Below are 19,146 nucleotides of genomic sequence, written 5' to 3'. Positions count from 1 at the left end.
GAGCACAGAGTCTGCAAACTCAAAACGCGCGTAACGTTATCCAGATTGAGATCTTTGCCGTTTTTTTTTTTTTTTTTTTTTTTTTTTAAATATAAGGTCTACATATTCAACTTTGAAATATGCCTAACTCAAGAAAAATCATTGGGCGTCTGCATTCCACAACTAGACTATCAGATTACTAGATTATCAAATTATCGGATTAAAAAACTCAGGCCCATCAAGATGCACATCAGAACACATGGCCCAGCCTCGGTTTCAGTTTTTAACTTTTACTCATCAAGTCCTCTTCATTTGTTTTATTTCTTTCACCGTTTTTTTGTTCGTTTGTTAATTTTTGTTATAAATGGAGTAAACTTGGTAGAGCTCCTGTTGTTTTTAAATGTTCTTGAGTAAATGTTGTTTGACTTGATGCTGTGAATTTGACTTTTAAATTAATGTTAGGTTACTTATTTGTCCACTAGATGGCAGTATTGATGGCTCTGAAATGCAGTGCAAGTAACATTACAGCTCAGCAAGCAATGGACCCTATCTTACAGGGGAGCTACACCAGACGCGGAACGCTTCAGTTACGCGTCTGGTGTAGCTCCCCTGTAAGGCTGGGATTATACTTGCCGTTAGACCAAACGTAAGCGTATGCGACCGTGTGCGACCTGCTGTGTCCTGTGTACAGACTCGCTGCAGCATTACGCACCTTACTGGAGGTCTTCACCAGGGGGAGACTAGTAGCCTAATGTCAGATGTGGATGTGGCCATGTGCCATTGTTTACTCTCATGATTGCCCCCAGCTTTGATGTCGATAATGCGTCTTGCAGTCACTTTGTTTTGGCAATGATCGCCCCCTACTTTCTTGTCAGTATTGCATCTCGCGGACGCGTCGTGTTCGCTTGCGACGACGTGCACGACCGACGCACCAAACGACCGCAAAATACGCGAGGCAGCCATGATGCGTACACGAACGCGTTGTCTACAGCAAGTCTAAACGTGCCTTTAGAGATCAGAAGCGGATGCTCAGAGACAAAGTTTACAGCCACTGGCGTGGCCAGTCCAGTCCACATTCACTACTTTAATGGCGTGATATTGTGATCAACTGCTGGGCGCAGAGGGGTTGCTCTCATGTTTCTTAATCAGTCATGGGTATGTTTTGGGCGTAACATCACTGAGAACAACACCTGTCATTATATGACCGCCGCACAGCACTCTACAGAGCAACAGAATTCAAAGTTTCCCCACCTCTTATTTTACCGGTAGCCATACACCCCTTATTGGATGTGAAATCTATACAACCTATTTATACAATTTATACAACAAGACACACACACATGCACACGTCCTATGTCTTAAGCATATACTGTAGGCTATAAGCAAGTTATAGCCTACAACTACACTCACTCCACGCATAAAACGACACCCAAACAGACTGTCTTCCAGTATTTTGTTTTTTTCCAGTTAGCCTATTAGCCTGTTTGATGCTTATTGAGCTCAATGCAAATCAAACAGGCTAATAGGCTAACTGAAAAACACCATGCCAATCTCTAGCTATATGGTGAAGGGTATGTGATGATGATGTGGGACTATTTTAATTCCAAAGGCCAAAGGATCCTGGATGAAAAAGCTGGCCTTTAAAAAGAAAAACATAAAAAAAATCCTCCTGCTCCATATGGGAATTCAACATAGGGGTCAAATACTTATAGAAAGTCATCATCCCTGATTTAATACTTTGTAGAGCTTCCTTTTGTTTTCATTACAGCCATCGATCTGTTTGGATATGTCTCTTTTAGCTTTGCACACCTAGATTGGGGAATATTTGCCCAATCTTCCTCGCAGAATTGTTCAAATTCAGTCAAATTTTGTGGGGAACAGCGATGGACTGCTCTCTTCAAGTCAATTCACAGATTTTCAAGAGGATTTAAGTCCGGGCTCTGACTTGGCCACTCAAGGACATTCACCTTCCTATCCTTAAGCCACTGCTTTGTTCTTTTGGCAATATGTTTAGGATCATTGTGGTGTTGGAAGGTGAATGACCTGAATCGTAATCTACAAGGCGATGGCGAAGGGCTTTGGTGGCGGTGTGTGCGTTTGTAGGCTACAATGTTAACACTCTGTAAAGCACCATGAGACGTGTAATGTTTTGGCACTCTGTAAGTGGAATTAAATTGAAACATTTAAATTGTATACTCAAAACACTTTGTCTAATCTAATGGACTGAACGTCGAACGTCTGATGTGTTGCAGTCGCACTCATGTCGCTGCCAATGCGCGTATGGAGGGCTTAGTGTGTCTAGGCGAAAGATAACCAGAGGTGGGCTACCTGTCAGTTTGGGTGTCCACAAGTGTGTTTGTGTGTGATATGTGAGGAAAAACGGGGGGAAAGAAAGGAATGTTTGACTGAGAAATAATCTTATCTGGGCCCGCGTTGAGGTTTATCACAAACAAACTCCCTTCAGGGGTTTTTCACAAAACATTCGAGGCAGCTTTGGCAGACTCAGATACACAATTTGTTCTCTCGAGCCTTGAATGACTGAGTCCACTCTCTAAACAGAGCGGCTGGAGCTGAAGAGCGGTCAGTTCTCACCACTGCGGTGGGTCTGTCCTCAGAGTCGGGAGTCGGGGAGAGGAAGGAGACTGACCTAACTAACTCCTGCAACGCCAAGACAGCTTGTCCACTTTTTACACATTTACACAAGTGTGTTGTATGTTTGTGTGTGTGTGTGTATATACTGTATGTGTGTGTGTGTGTGTATATACTATATGTGTGTGTGTGTGTGTGTGTGTGTGTGTGTGTGTGTGTGTGTGTGTTAAGGAAGACTGGGACTTTCAAATGGTTTCCTGTTTCCTGTGTATCTCACAGGTAAACCAGATGATGACCAAAGCATTGATGTGTCGTCAGTAAAATAAGGTGAGGCCGCTAAGGATCTGCTGACACACACACACACACACACACTTACTAAAGACAGTGACACCCAGGAGAGATGTTGCTGGGCGGTCTTCCCGAGTATCTTTATTTTGGGGGTTTTCCATTGATGTTGGGGTATTTTTCCAGAGAACCTCAGCTTCAGGCGGAAGTCTCTCCTACGCTGGTGTCAGAGGCGAACTCAGGGCTACAAGGTCAGCTCTTGTGAATGACCTTTGAACTCATTCATATTTTCACCCCATGTGTCCATGACAAGGTTATTAAATAGCCTATTGAATAGCCAATTGGTGTATTAAGGTGTGTGCTTTACCTTACTGTCTGTTGTTATGTAGTTGCTTGTTATCTGCTGTGGTTGTTAAAAACGGTGTGGGTTTTCTGTTGCCAGAGCATTGACATCAGATGACAAGATACACACATTCAGACATGCATAGATCACATACTGTATGTTTAGGAAACTCGGCCCATACAGCATTCTAACTTAAATGTACGTTAAAAAGGTAAAAACACAATGAAATATACTGTAAAACAGATAGAATACAACTTGTATCTGTGTCGGTACTAAGTGTGTGTGCTTTTAGAAGGAGAATCTGGATCTGGCGTTCAGGACTGGAGAAAGCGTGGATATAGCAGCTACACTGGTGAGTTACAGGCTATATACCTTACATATTTCATCATTTGATTCATTTTGGATATTATTCACTTGTTATCCATTTATTTGTGTGTGATTATGTGTTTACCACACGGCAGAAGAGATGTTGAGTGTGGGGGGACCAAACTGACATAGAGTTCTAGAATACATGGAGAGTATGTTCCGTCACTTTGAAATGTGATATGACAAGTGTGCTCTGGAACCTCTTCACACCCCTTGACGGGCGTCTTCAGCCGATCTCTAATCTCATTCTTTTCTCTAAGTGAAGTAAAACTATATTGATGTTTCGTTGCACTTTGGAGCAGCCTGCTGGCTCGGTATGGGAACTGTCTACTGTTGACCAAAGTAAGCAAGGACTCTTGTTCTGAAGTCTGAGACTTCCATCTGGAGTGAAAGATAAGCCACTCAACAGAACTGTAACAAAGATGTTTCTTGAGGGCACTTTATATTGATGCACTGAGATGGTTCTGCATTTGTAAATAGTCGGTGGAAATGTGGGCTCTCTAAGTTATTTTGTCACTGTCCTAATGGATAAACATTTCACACATCCAACCAAAAGTAAATATTCCTGGTACAGAGAAAGATAATCACTCTCTTGGGCAAAAAACCCCAACCCTGGCCCATGGGAATTTGTTCTTTTTTTGTCCATGTTTATACTGACACCTAGCACACCCCTGTTTTGGAGCCATATGACCATTCTCATATGCAATATTAACCTGCCTTATTATTATTTATTATTTTTAGCACATATGGAAAACTATTATTCCTATGGCACAAGGCACAGCTCTACAGCCAAATGATGCTGCTTGGAAATAAATAAATAATAAAGTGATGCACTGTATGTGCTTAAAGGTGCAGTCAGCGATTTTACACAATTTCAAGCCTGTAACTTTTTTTTTTCACATTAAGCAATCATCTCATGACCCAATAGCTGCCCATTCCGTGAGCACAACAAGGTCTATAGGCAGCATAGGCTCCAAAATCAAGCAAAGTCGGGGGCAGCCTGTACCCCAAACAAAAACAAAACCCTGCGTGGAGTTTCTCTGGGATTACTGAAAGGAGGGGCAAGATGCCTCCCTGGTGTGTTTGATTTGGTCCTTGGTTAAAATATAATGTTTGTTGTTGTTGAAGAAAACATCTAATTTTAAATATAAACATACAAACGTGACTTCCTGCGCAATCCATGACTGCACATTTAATAAACAGACTGTAATGTAAGTGGGAGAGGACATTTATGGTGGGCTGGATATTTTTATGGCGATTCTACAAGGTTTTCAAGACTTCCTAACAAAATGTGACATTTTACTTACATTTTACAAAAAATACTTATGAGGATCACATTACAACAGTAGGCCATAATGGATTGTAAGGGACATCACTGAACTTTGTTGACAGTGTGTTTTATTTTCTTTGACCGAATTAAATGACAAATCATTTTTGGCTTGCAACCATTTGCCTTGAGATCATGTTACATCATCAAACTTTCAGTAGATGACATGTATGTAGGTTAAGCCAGAGCCATATAGATACATGGCTCTGGGTTAAGCTATAGGATAGGCTATCTGAAATAAACTTACAATATGTAGGCCTGTCAATTCATGGGTTTCATCAGGTCCCTTTCCACAGGTGTAGAAAATCAAGATTATGAATGCAGACTGCATGTTGCTTGATTAACCCACCTGTGGAAAAAGGCACTGTCAAATCATATCCTCGTATCTTGTTGGGTATTGTGGATATTGGAGCCAGAACCGGCTCAATAGACCTAGACTAAAGACAAATAAACCACAAGACAATCGGAGTATTTAATAATCTGAGTATTTAATAATCTATTCACTATCTGTAAATCATCTGGGATTGGGAATCATCTATGTCGTCCTCATACCAAGTTGGATTTATCTGTGAATTAAAAGACATGACGTAGGCTATGAGCCTTCTCTATTGGCTAATATTACCAACATTACCGGTGCAAAGAAAATACACGTGTGGGCTATCAGGCTATAGGCTACTCACAACTCTCCTCGAAGTGTCTTCGCTCGATGGTTCGGGCACTCGGAGTGCGTTCCATCCAGCCGGTTCGCTCCACTGTCGGGGCTGTTTGCAGCGCGCTAATGTCATATGTATTCTGAAGATGACAGTCGAAGTGCCTCTTCTCTGGTCGTTCCCAGAATTTACTGTCAGCCTCAATTCGACACCAAGTCTCTCTCCGCAAGTTTGATTCGTACAGTTCCTCGTGTTTTGCCTTTGCCATGGCCGTATCACAATAAAGATATTTGTTAGAACGCTGCCGGTTGTCACTAAAAGCAAGGCCACGTCAGTGCAGAAACCTGAGAATGTGCGTCCGTAGCAACGTTGCAAGACATCAAGCAACTAACTAAAATGTGACATAAATACTAGCATTGTGATATCATATGTCCAACCACTCTTAGAATATTGAGATAATGGGATTATCGTTCTTTTGAGGTAAAAAGTTGATCAACAGCAGTGTTCACTCAAATCAAGTCAGTCATTTGAATGTATAGTGCATTTTTTGTGCTCAAATGCTAAAATAGGCCTACCCAAAGCACATAAATCAAGCAATAATAATACAGGCAGCAAAATACCCGGGGAGGGTGGTTAATGCACCGTTTATGCATTAACAAATATAACTAACTTAAACTGGCTAATTGATTTATTTAATACATCTCATGAACTTATATCAAACTATATTTCTGGAAAATTGCAAGCATGCATCAACAATATCCAACCACTTTGGTTAATAGTCATGTTTATGAGACCACGTTGTTAGTAATACACATTTATTAAGAAATAATAAACAACAACAAACCACCTATTCATTTTCAATGATAGTAGGCAAGCTGTCAGTGTCAACAGATGTAAAAGATGAGAAATATATACACGTTTTAAAACATACAGGCAAATTGGCTGCTGTTGGCATTCATGGTTCTCTCTGAATTTCATAATTCAATATTTCCATTTAAATATTTGGGCCTTCTCAGTCAGTGCAACAAAAACGTGTGTCACGAGGCATCTACTGTACATTGCGTTTCTTCTGTCCGCAGACAGGCAAGGTAAGATGCACAGGTCTAACAATGTTTTAAAATGCCAGGGTAGTACAAGCAGGAGGAGTAATAGGAATAAACATAATGCGTAATGGAAAATGAGCACTTCAAACGGAGTAGTCTTTTAACATTAGGTAGGCTGTATGGTACAAAACAAAGACATGTCTGAAAAGTCATTATCATCAACATAAGCAAAACACACATCTGTTTCCGAATCTCTAACGAAGGTAAAATAACGGCCTTTGCCTTTACACTATTTTAGCACATGTAACAGGATCAGTAGCCTGGACAATGGCATTGGCTTACATGTTGGCAAAGAGGGCAGTGGTCCTTTCAGTTGAACTGAACTCCAGACAAATGCCATGGGAATGTTATAACAAAAATGTAATGGAATCCCATCGACTAAAAATGACCCTTTTGTAATGGAAAAAAATGCTCCTGCACTTTTTCCAATTTCATTTTTTTTTCTTTCACAGAATGACCAAAGTAAAGTTATGTGGTTTCCACACTGATCATTGGCCAGCCTAGGAGGCTGGGATGCCTCCTCCAATCGGAGGTGTTGAAAGAGGTGGTAGGAGGAGGGACTTAAGTTTGACAGACATGGCTGCGATTTCTGGGTCCTGTGTTTCATACATTTTCACCAGCCTGGCAAATTTCAGGACACCTAGGAAAAAAAGATACTATTATTATCATTATTAAACAAGAGACAGAGAGAGTTCAACCTCTAAGGAACTTTGAACGCGCACAGAACACCCATTTAATTCACAATGATGGAATTAAATGTCAAAACACAGCTAAATTATATAAACTGATACATGTTTAATGCAATAAAATACTGGCACATGTATAGTGCTTTATAATAATTATGACAGCTATAAAACGGAAATTTTTGGCCCTCCCAAATCTAGACACTCTTGCCAGCAAGCTACGGTAGGTCACCTTGTCCCATATCTCAAGTCTCATGCTAAAAACCTTGACTCAGAGCTTTTGTTTTTAAGGCTCTTAATAGGCAGGCCCCTAGTTATATAGTTAAAGACTTCATCCACCTACAGCAAGTCCCCAGGTCTCTCAGATTTGCGGACAAAACTCTCCTCCACGTGCCCCAATCACGACTCAAACAAAGGGGTGATGGAGCCTTTGCCACGGCTGTGACACAACTGGACATGACAAATACTCCCTCCATCTGCACTGATTTGAAATAATCAACCCAGCAGGTATTACAACCTAGCCTGGCTCCGCCTTCCTACGTACTTCCGCTCACTTTTCATTTCCCTTCAGAACGTTGTCTGGGTCTGCGGTTTCCTCAAGACAAAAATGTGCAGGTCCAATCAGCGAACAGAGGGAGTAGCTGAGAATGATGATGTTGAGGTTGTGCGCTAGTTTGAGCATGTCACATCACGACCAAATGTTAGCGAGTGGTTATGGCAGATCTGAGCAGCTCTGGGAAGATCCAATAGTTTTAAACCTCAACAGAGTATGTGCATTGAAGGAAGTTCACGCTTGGCAATGGAAGGTGGCCAGACTCTGTGTGCATTATGAATGTACGAGAGTACGGTAGGGCCAGGCTAATTACAACCACAGAGATGCACTTCCATCAGAAGCTACGCCTATCGCATCGGTCATGAGAGCAACAAAGAGGACAGAATATTGCGTAATACAGATAACACAGCTAAGTACAACATCGAGTGCGTTGGTAAATACAATCTGACACTCTGAAAACAGAATAACTCAAGGTTAAAAAGTTTCAGATTGTGGCCCCAGTCGTGGCGCGACTGGCTGGGGCACCTGCACCGCACGCCGGCGACCCGGGTTCGATTCCCGCCCCGTGGTCCTTTCCGGATCCCACCCTACTCTCTCTCCCACTCGTTTCCTGTCACCCTTCACTGTCCTATCTGATTAAAGGCATAAAAGCCCAAAAAATATCTTAAAAAAAAAAAAAAAAAAAAAAAAAAAGATTGTGCTCGGAGTGCCAAGTCACGAACGCACCCGTCGATGCCACAGACAGACTCCAGCTCAGAGCCTCCTGTCCTTAAGCTGCATTCACATACGTCGCTACTCGCCCATCTCTGAGCGAGAACTGTCAATGTAAAGTGAATGTGTTCTAGCTGAATGTGGCCAGGACAGGCGATGCGAGGACTAGCGATGCGATGTGGGCGGGTACAAAGTTAAAATAATTTTAACTTCCAGCGATGCGAGTGAAGCGAGTGAAGCGAGTACCAAATCAGAATGTAGAATAGAGATGATTGACAGTTAACGGAAGCGAGGAGCGATGTGCGAGTAGCGACGTATGTGAATGCCCCTTTACCTTCGCCCTCGTTGTTGAAGCCGTAGGCCTTGATGACCTCTTGCTGGATCTGGGTGGCCACGGGGAGGACCAGCTGCAGCATCTTGCCCATGTCGTTGCACGCGCTCTCCCGGGCCTCTTCCATCCGCGCTGCGTTCTCCGGCACAGAGAAGGCCTGGATCACCTCGCTCAGCACCACTGCACGCACATGAGTGCACAACACATACACACACACAGACACACACACACACACACAATGCACGCACACACACACACACACAATGCACGCACGCACACACGCACACACGCACACACACACACCAATTAATCTCATTTTAGCTCTGGGCTACTGGATCAACAACACTGTTCCTTTCTCCTCAAATCTATTTCATACCACCCTAAAATCTTAAATGTACAACTGTCTCCTCCATTTTTTGAAAGTGTACATGAATCAAATGTGGTAACTGCTGATTGGTGGCCCTATACCTCGAGCCTGTTCCACTGTGAGGGTGGGCTGCTGCGCAGGGGCAGATGCCATTTCGGTTCTGTTGACCAGCGCTGGGCACTAGAAGACCTGCCAAACACCAAACACAATGCATCAAGAAGAATTGTGAGCTACTTGGCCTACTCAGTGAATAACAAACAAACGAAAAAAAAACTAATAAAATATGAAAGTAGGAAAGTTCCCTCAGATTCATTTCTCTTTATGATGGCATAACAATAAACACATATGCACACACGCCCCACTGGTTCACAAGTTGTAAAGTAGCCTAGGCTTGCAACAAAACATGGTCATTAAGAAACCAAACATCAGGGTTAAGATAGAATGGCCATTATGGCCATGGCTTGTGATGGAAATTAAGCAAAACGTTACAGTATAAAACTTACATGTTCATAGAGTCCAAATGTTAAAATGTCAAATGTTCCATCTTGAGTCTTAGAAGAACCATAGCTTAGAACATATTTCTGTCTGATGTGATGTGATGCTAGGCTAAGTACTGCCACATTCCTCTCCAGGTGAGTTTCATTATGTTCACTCGTGTTGTTACGAATTAATAAACTATTTGGGGTTTGACAATTCACAATCACGGACTACATAGTGCAATGAAATGTAAAATGTTTTAAACCCAACACAGACCACCATTCAAATAAATCACAACAGAATAACGTTAGAGTCCGACAGGGGTGCGTGCGTTCACACATCAAATGTCGATAAGAGCAATAGCTTACCTTAAATTACGTGGGGCTTTAACTGACTTCTCTATTTGTTATATCCTCCAGATTGCCTAAAGCACAAAGTCCAACTTCATGGAATACAGGATCTTTAAATGTATTCGATATCTAATATAGACACTAGAAAGACATTTCAAGTGAGCCCACCTATGTTTTTCGAGGCTACGAGAATTACATTGTCAACTTCCGGCGCAGCATTGCCGGCATATTGTGTCATAATAAAAGTCATGGACTTTTACGCTCACTCTCGCATTGCAAATAGCCTAATAATTATTTTATTAATAGGAACATCAATAACTTAAATTGTAGGACTTTTTAAAGAGGCGGCACATTGGGTGGCTTTAAGAGGACATTTTAACAAACATACCATTTCATCAGAATTATCTTGTGGAAATAATACAAAAAAACAGTTTGTATCTAGGGTATCACCACGGCTGAAGTGCCCTTGAGCAAGGCACCTAACCCCTCACTGCTCCCCGAGCCCCGCTGGTTGGGCAGGCAGCTCACTGCTCTGGGTTGTGTGATTCACCTCACTGTGTGTTCACTGTGTGCTGTGTGTTCACTAATTCGGTTAAATTGGGTTAAATGCAGAGAACTGAATTTCCCTCACGGGATCAAAAAAGTATATATTCTATTCTATTCTTCTTATTCATCAGTGAATCATAATTATGACTGGTCTTATCTGCTGTGTGTTATGACTGGAAGCTGAGTGTCCGTCAACCTCAGGTCAGGTCAAACGAACTGCATATGAGTAAATGATGACAGCAAAATGACAGCTTTAGCCTACTCCCAGACTGGGTTCCCCCCCCCCACACACACACACACACACACACACACACTACACACACTAAACAACACCACTTAGTGCTAAACAAATCAGTAGCATCACTTCAGCCCTGTATACCAACTAAAGTCCAAATATATAAACAGGCCGATGTGATGTGTTCCAGTCGCAGGATGTGCTTCCAGGAAGAGAAAGTCACGGTGGCCTTGAGAGATCATTTCAGGGTCACAGGGAAGTCCATGACCCCATCCCTCTCAACTGTCATGTCCCAGAGACCCTGGGAACATAATGTAACATGCACGTCTTGATAATTCCATAATCCCCCCAAAACTTACATAATCCTCAAACCATCCCCAAATCCGAGACTGTGAATTGCTCCTTCTTATTGTAAGCCTAATGTTTGGTGTTATTGCTAATTGTTATAATGATGTTAAGTCGCTTTGGATGAACACATCTGCTAAATACCAGAAACATAAATAAACACTCCAGAGATTTACATATTTTCAAAAATAATAGAGTAGTTCCTTGAGCATCATTGTGCAATAGACAAATAGACCATTTTTTTTCTCCTGGTAATTTGAGTGCTCTAGAATTCCATCCCAGGAAACAAAATGTCCCAAAGTCAATCACCAGACAAATGCATTATCGCTTGAAATTTTGTTCACTACACAGTATTCAAATGAACAATGTTTAAAATAATGATGTTTTAATGATATTTTGATGTTCAAAGTGTCAATAATTGTGTTTGTTGAGAAGAATTGTGTTAGTCATATCATAAGTGGGGGAAACAGGTAGAACGCAGACACAACAAGACAACATGGAAAACACAAATGAAGAGAAGTGGTTTTGTGTTGGGAAAACACAAATACAGGAAAGTGGTTTTGCGTTAGTAAACACAAATGAAGAAAAGTGGTTTTGCACTGGTAAACATATTTATTGACCATGCAGGGCTCTTTCACTTTGTTTGTTGCATTTTTGCTCTTTTCTTGTAACTCTTTCTCATGTCATCCTTTACAATAATGTTTTCAAACTGTCAACTGACATCTGTGCTCTCACCAAAGATCCTTGATTGCAACGTTGAGTGCTCAAGTTATTCTAGGAGTTACTGGGTTCAACCAGATGGTTGTTCCCTGAATTCCACAAATACTTTCCCTGCATCACGAAACCACAATATTCCCATACAAACACACCTTTGTGAAAACCAAAGATCATAGAGCGCTACGCTCTAGAATCTTTGGTGAAAACATGTTATAAATACTACAAAATCCAAACCCATTCAGAGCTATCAGCAACGGAATGGACTGCTTTTGTATTTAGGAACATTCTTCCGTTGTCACATTAAGCTTTATTTATTTCTTTTTTTCATAAATTTCACTGGACTCATAATTTGTAAACACTGCATGCGTTTTCCCATGATATGTGATCTTTATGGATAATACCATCATGTTCCATTGTTGATATTCTTCTTGAAATTTGTATAGGCTATACTGCACAATGTTCAGCCTAAACATAAAACAAACTCAATCATAGCCAGCTCAATGCTCTCAGTACCCCCACACCCCCTATTCTGTAATATAGGACCTCTGGTTCCCACAGATTTTCCCCTGCTGCTGAGAGGGGCCAGCTGGCCCATCTGTGTTTGAGAGTGAGTGGGCACTGCTGTCTAAATGCCTCAGCCCGGAGTTGGCCAAACCACACCCCTGCCCTCTCAGTCCTGAGAGCATGGCTCCTACACAAGATGGCCGGCATCAGGGGCGCTATATGTCACACAAGCTCGGAAGATCACAAACTTTGGGTGGGCACAATTAGAGTTGGGGGGGGGGGGGGGGGGGGGGATATGAAATGAGACAGAATATGATAGCCTACATGATTATATTAAATCTATCTGTCATATTCAAAGATTTGTCGGGGGGAACTTAGCCTGAGCCTGGGCATATGTGTGGCTTCATTGGTCATAGTACCGCCGGCCAGGGGGACTTGAAAGCAAACCTGACTGGTTCTGATGCGGTGTGTGTGTGTGTGTGTGTGTTTGACACACCTTGGCTCCAGCTCTGCACTATGGTCAGCTAAACGTCTGTGCCCGTGACAGTGGGTGCTGATGTGTATGCGCTCTCATAAGCTCAGAGGCCGTGTTTGTTGTGTGTAGCGTACGTCTGTGCCTGTGACAGTGGGTGTTGATGTGTATGCGCTCGCATAAGCTCAGAGGTCGAGTTTGTTGTGTGTAGCGTAAGCGCAGCTTCAAACTCAGCTCTTTTGCACAAACACATTCCTGGACTGACTGTGTCACGGTGAGCATGTTTTCCTTTTGATCAGCAAAGCTGTTGGCTGCTCTGTTCAGCCAACGTACACAAACAGGACACGGATAGTTTAAGTGTTCGCTGTATAGCCTACTGAGATCCGTGTGGGACATATAGGATCTTTTTTTTTTTTTTGATTGACGTCATTTTCAGATGGTTACAGTGTGGTGTGTTATTTCGACATCTCAAAATAAGGCGTGACTAAGGTCATGTGCTTTCCAGTCAAAGGTTTTTTTTCAAATAGCATTGAAAACAAAGGCCCATCAAAAACAAATGGTGTCCAGTTGTTCAGAAGCAAAGAACATTTTGAAATATGCCTATATAGTTCTTTTTTTGACAGTTTTGAGAAAATGATCCCCATTTCAGATTTTCCCCTAGCTTAACATGTCAAAAGATAATTCTTTATGAAGCTGTTTTGTCAATCATACAAAAGTACTGTAGTGCCTGAATTTATTTTGTATAGGCAAGTGTTGTATGCAAATGATCCAGGCCTCCTGTTAATGGAAGTCTGTGTATATTTCAAAGATCCTCTGTTTACGGCAAGCCTATCCACATAGCTACTTTTAGCAGCCTGTGCATGATGGCACTGGACAATGACGAGCATATGAACACTGAACTGAAGCATCAATTAAACTAAACAATAGTGTAGACTTGCGCCGCTGCGCTTCAACAGCAATATTTACGTTGCCAAGTAGCTGTTTGTCTTCTCTCTTTAATGACGCTCAATGTTTACATTCCCAGTCTGTCTTGGGGAATTGCCCGCTGTCTGCAGACTGAAGGAAAGCTTCACTGGCTGAAGGTACAATTAGCAATTTTAGCATTTCTTAACTTTGTCGCTGTTGGACTATATCCTGTGTGGTAGCCTGTATGGGAAATATCTGGCCGGCAAGGCCTGTCTCAATGGACATTTCCTGATTAATACTCTTCAACCATGTTGAACTTTTAGCTCTGAATTACAGAGCATGAGAAGAGTCAGATATTTTTTTTCTTCTCAGAGCATATATTTTTGTACTGACTATGAGAACATGACGCCAGATAGCTTAAGTTCTTCAATGTTTAACACACACACAGCTGCACACACACACACAGAGAGAGACTACTGGCACTGTTAAGAACCGAGGCTGAATTATACTCAAAGCCTTGGAACATGAAACAAAGCCTTGGGCACTGTAGACCAAAGTCCAAGTCAAGTGCACAGTAGGAAACAATAATCCAGGTTATAAAGTCATGAGTCTCCCACATCAGGCATTTCTTCCTTTCTTTCTCTCTCTCTGGGGGTAAAACAACCAATTCAAATACAGGTCACTAAATTACTGAGACAAACCAGCCTTGCAACATGAAGTAGGCCCTGCCTGAGGTGGACAGAGCCCCAGAGGCTTAAGTGTTGTTTTAAATTCTTAATTGGAAGTGTTCCATGGAAAGCCCAGGAATTTAATTACAGTAGGTCTATGCAGAGAGGAGGACGAGGAGGAGGATGAAGATGATGAGGAAGAAGACAACGACAATGTTTACTTCAGTTTTGATCTATAGTTGCTGTGAAGCTGTTTGAAGCTGCACATAAGCTGACAGCGCTTATAGGGCAGGCTAAGTCTGAAATAAACACTGTTAGAGAGCTCTGACAGACAAACAGAACACAGAGAATTGCTCTCACCTTATAAGGTGCCTCCTTCTTAGTGCCCTGTTAAATAGATAATGGACCTATACACAAACCACTGTGACGCAGGCAATATTGAGTTTGTCTCTCTCTCTCTCTCTCTTTCTCACACACACACAGAAGTGTGTGACCAAATCTATGATGAGGATGACATGCTGGACTTAACTGTATTGTGTTGACGCTGGCTGTCGTTTCTGACAGACAGTCTGTCTCTGTGGTTTAGTAATCTTTTCAAACGTACATTTCAGTGTCAAGTTAAATCGTACATGTTGGTCCATATCTTTCCTCTCTGCCTCACCAGCCTTTCCTTAAGCACTGCCCTCACTCGCACCATAAATATCCTCATCTTTTCCCATTACACTTTCTTTAACATGCTATGTCTTCATTCACTGAACACTCACACCATATACAGTATCTTCATCTTTTCCCATTAAACTTTCTTTAGCATGCTATGTCTTCATTCACTGAACTCATTACAATAATGACAGTTTTAGCCGTATTGCATATAAACCGCAGGACGGTGTTTCTTACCAAAGATGAAACCATGCATCAAACACACCTGTGTGTTCATCACAGTGCCCGACGGCCCAGTGAATCATAATTAGGGTGAAGAGAGGAAACACATTCTCATGTGTTAACCTAATATGGTCCCGCCCCTGAAGGAATGGCACAGAAATCAATGTATACATTTGTATAAACGGTTCATTAATAGGCTGGAAATTACGGGTAACTATCATCATATTACTATAAACATACTGTACTTCTCCCCGACCTACATGTATGTTCAAATAAGACTGATTCCTTTTTCATGTCACAATCGCACTGACAACATCCTGCATGTGTGGACAAGCCATCAAATACTTCCAACAAAAGAGGAACAGGAGTCACCAAAACCTAACAAGACTGACGGATGCCTCTGAAACTTCCCCGCACAATTTCAAATGAAGTCTCTGGCTCTGACGTACAATGTACAATGTACAATGTACACTGTCTATATTGTTTATAATATTGCAGCAGTCTGGATTCTCCCCAGCAGTACATTATATGGCAGATAGCCCTCTGGGGGTAAGAGTGTTTTACCCTCCCATGTTTAACACTACACATGACATGCCCCTTATTCCCTCGTGGGCTTCAGCCAACATGATATTTTTAACCTTTTGTAAGCAAACAGTCGTGATGTAAATTAGGTTCATATTTTACAGACCATACCACTATTCTCCTGGGGCATGGGAGGCCAGTGCCAGTATTTATTTCCATTGTTTAATTTATCTATCCATTAACAGTGTACAATGAAATCAGAAACGTGAACTGAACTACACTGTACAATTCAACTGGCCAGACAACTCCTTGTAGAGTTTACTCTTTTAACAGATACAGTGCCTTTAAACTGTGGGGAAATGTTCAGCATTCAGACAACAATTTAGCTGTTTAATGTCTACTCCGGTTGTTGTTGTCCATCTGGCTACACTTTAAAGAAATGTAGACATTACAAGGAGTGATTTTGAGTGTATCTTATCCATAACCTCTGAGGCCAACTGCTTATAGGGAGTCTGGAATAATAACAAGCTTCTTATAAAATTAACTTTCTTTATTGTGACAGCTCTGTTTTACTTTCATTTTATGTAATCTATCAAGAATTCCCTGTTTAGTCCTATAAATAATGGTAAGGCTTTGTCTACGACAGACTCTCATGCTCGCCTAGGATACTGTGTTAGCCTGTCTTTGGCGTTGTGAAAAAAGCTTTGTACTCTGCCATACAGTCAGCTTGCCTGTGCGGTACTTTCTGCCTCTTTACGGATTCATTTTCTGTATTTTTACCCCAAGTATTTCCTGTTTCCTTGTGTCCCTGGAAATGCATATTTTCATGGACACAAGTACAGTTGTGCTCACACATACACATGCTAAAGTCAAATCCGACCTTTAAGGACACATCAATATTACCGAATCTATGAAATGACTAGCCTTTAAAAAAAAAAAAAAAAAGATCTGCCTGTCTGTATGGGAATTTAAAGAGGAACTATGCAGGATTTACGATTTCATCTCTGGTTTCGGTTTCGTTGTTCGTTTTCGCTCGTTTTATGCTTGCATTTTCTCTATATACGACACATTATTCATTCACAACCACAAGGAAAATCAGTGTCCTTAAAGGTTAGATTTTTCCACATGGTTTTAATTAAGGCATTAAGATCAACTTCCAAAAAATGTCCACGTTTTAGTCAACTTTGGCACATGTATGTACAGGGTATGCAAACATAAGAGCACAGCTGTATTTAATGTGTTTAGCTTTGAGAATCATTGGATTAAGCTTATGATTTAAACCTTCATAAAATCATAAAATCATCACTGGTGCTATCTTCAATTTATACGGTGATGTACTGTACAGTGCCACTCCCATCTCGTCCATGCAGTCCTGATGGTGCTCCATCAGTTCTTGCACTTAGTTCTTGTCTTCTCAGGTCGTTCTGTACTGTGTCCCGTCCTCTCCTCGAGCAGTCTGTCCGCTCACATTTAGTCAAAGGCATGTAGGTCCGCAGCTGTGACCACACGTCTGACCTCGGACGCAGCCTGTCAGGAGGACATCCCTCAATCTGATTGGATCATCCACTGTGAGTGTACTCCATGGTGGGCAAAACAGTGCCAAGCGTTTGACCATCCAGGCCCCTCTGGGCGTCACCCCTCACGGGCAGAGGGCAACAGGCGTCGGTGCAGGCGGCTTGGGAGCATCTGCTGGGGTGCCAAGCCTGACGGGTCGCGTGGCATGGATGGTCCTGTCCACACTGCCCAGTGGCTGCTGCCGCCGGCACAGCTTCCCCCACAGGAAGCGTAGGACAGAGGGGCTGAGGATGATGAAGACCCAGGGGTCCACGATGGAGTTGAAGGAGAGCAGCCGAAGCATCTGGAGGTTCTGCTCAGGCCAGGGATGAGTTCGGAAGAAGTTTGTGTACAACTGGACCTGAGGAGTACACACAAGCAAGCCACTGCATCAAAACATAAAGCTGACAATTCTACAATTAAATTATTATTACTAGCAGCTAGGGGCTGGGCAAGACCTAACCAAATGCTACTTCAAAACAAATAAAATATGTATGGGTGAAAAGAAACTACAAAACGACTACAGGGTAGGGTGAATCTTATTACATCTGATTTTAGATTGATTAAGTTGGCTTACCACAAGCGGAAGAGAAAAAACTACAAAACAAACAGTCATCACGACGAGAAGGAGAAGATGCTCCACTTCTCTTGTGATTGACTCGTATCTCTTACGGCCGTGCGGTCCTCGAAACGATCCACGATTGTTTGTTCTCCTCCGGTACATGCCAAACAGATGATAACCGACAGATCCGTTGCAGAGCACCGTGCACACAATCATCACGAGCATAGCAGATGCGTAGAGTCCCGCGTAAACTCGACCGGGGAGCTCTTGAGGATGCATGTCAAAAAAGCACCACGTACCAGGACAATGCAACCGATACTGCCCAACACCAGCGAAAGGTAGCGTACAGAATGCAAAGCAAACCAGGTAGATGAGAGGAATCGTGAAGTAGCCGCAGCGCGTGGTGATGTACCTCTCGTAAAAGTACGCGTGTCCAATGGAGAGCCAACGCTCCACAGCCATCGCCAGCAGGATGGACAGGGTGGCCAGGCTGAAAAATGTCATGCTGAAGCCGAAGTGGTTGCAGAGAGGTCTGCCTCCCATCGTTTCAAGGTTTGCCTTCCTCACGTATGCGGCAAGAACTACCGGGCTGACGGCAAGAGTTCCGAGTAAATCTGTGATAACCAAAGCAGTAACCAACACGTGAAAAAGACCGTGACTTTTCGTCCAACGTCGTATCTCCAACAGAAACAACGCGAAGATGTTTCCAAGGACCCCAGCCGCGAACATGGATGCGGAAACCGCCGGAGTCCCTGGGTTGTCTGGACCGATGAGTTTGCACTCTGAAACATTTGTGAGGTCCATCTTTTGACTTTAATTCTGTTCACACTTAAACTGTCACAGTTCTATAGTATCAACGGAGAAAACTCCGGACAACTTCACGGACAAAAGCAGTGCTTTCTCTGTGAGTATTCTGCACGTGTTTTACAGTCTCCAAATGTTCGTCTTGCGCTCCCGAGCGCAGCACTATATGAAGTGTAGCCTACACGACCCGCTCTCTGACAAGTAGAAGCAGTGATTCACCCCGTTGCAATTTGTGCTCATGACGTCATTTTATCAGTGAAAATATGGTCATGTTGCAAATAGTGGGGGAAAATGTTGTAGAGGAGCGCGCATTGGAGG

General features: G+C 42.4%; 3 protein-coding genes across 3 annotated transcripts in view; all 3 read right to left on the bottom strand.

Annotated features, from left to right (window-relative positions):
• The window catches only part of LOC134097432 (spermatogenesis-associated protein 45-like), a 27,558-nt gene extending 21,751 nt beyond the window's left edge, over positions 1–5,807 (bottom strand). Inside the window, exon 1 of the mRNA XM_062550307.1 lies at positions 5,570–5,807. Coding sequence (XP_062406291.1) covers positions 5,570–5,807 — 238 coding nt within the window. The remainder of the gene's footprint in view (positions 1–5,569) is intronic.
• A 530-nt stretch (positions 5,808–6,337) lies between these two features.
• Positions 6,338–10,318, bottom strand: LOC134097748 (protein C10). Its single transcript, XM_062550695.1, has 4 exons — positions 10,133–10,318; positions 9,389–9,476; positions 8,924–9,100; positions 6,338–7,282 (listed from the first exon to the last, which is right to left on the bottom strand). The coding sequence occupies exons 2-4, from the start codon at positions 9,438–9,440 to the stop codon at positions 7,143–7,145; spliced, it is 369 nt and encodes a 122-aa protein (XP_062406679.1). The 5' UTR covers positions 9,441–9,476; positions 10,133–10,318; the 3' UTR covers positions 6,338–7,142.
• Positions 10,319–16,178: 5,860 nt separating this feature from the next.
• Positions 16,179–18,956, bottom strand: LOC134097822 (prostaglandin E2 receptor EP2 subtype-like). Its single transcript, XM_062550771.1, has 2 exons — positions 18,040–18,956; positions 16,179–17,823 (listed from the first exon to the last, which is right to left on the bottom strand). Exons 1-2 carry the CDS (start codon positions 18,826–18,828, stop codon positions 17,548–17,550), a joined length of 1,065 nt encoding a protein of 354 aa, XP_062406755.1. The 5' UTR covers positions 18,829–18,956; the 3' UTR covers positions 16,179–17,547.
• Between the last annotated feature and the right edge of the window lie 190 nt (positions 18,957–19,146).

The sequence above is a fragment of the Sardina pilchardus genome, chromosome 12, assembly GCF_963854185.1.
Source record: "Sardina pilchardus chromosome 12, fSarPil1.1, whole genome shotgun sequence".
NCBI classification, from domain to species: Eukaryota; Metazoa; Chordata; class Actinopteri; order Clupeiformes; family Clupeidae; genus Sardina; species Sardina pilchardus.
This window is presented reverse-complemented; position numbering and strand designations above follow the sequence as displayed.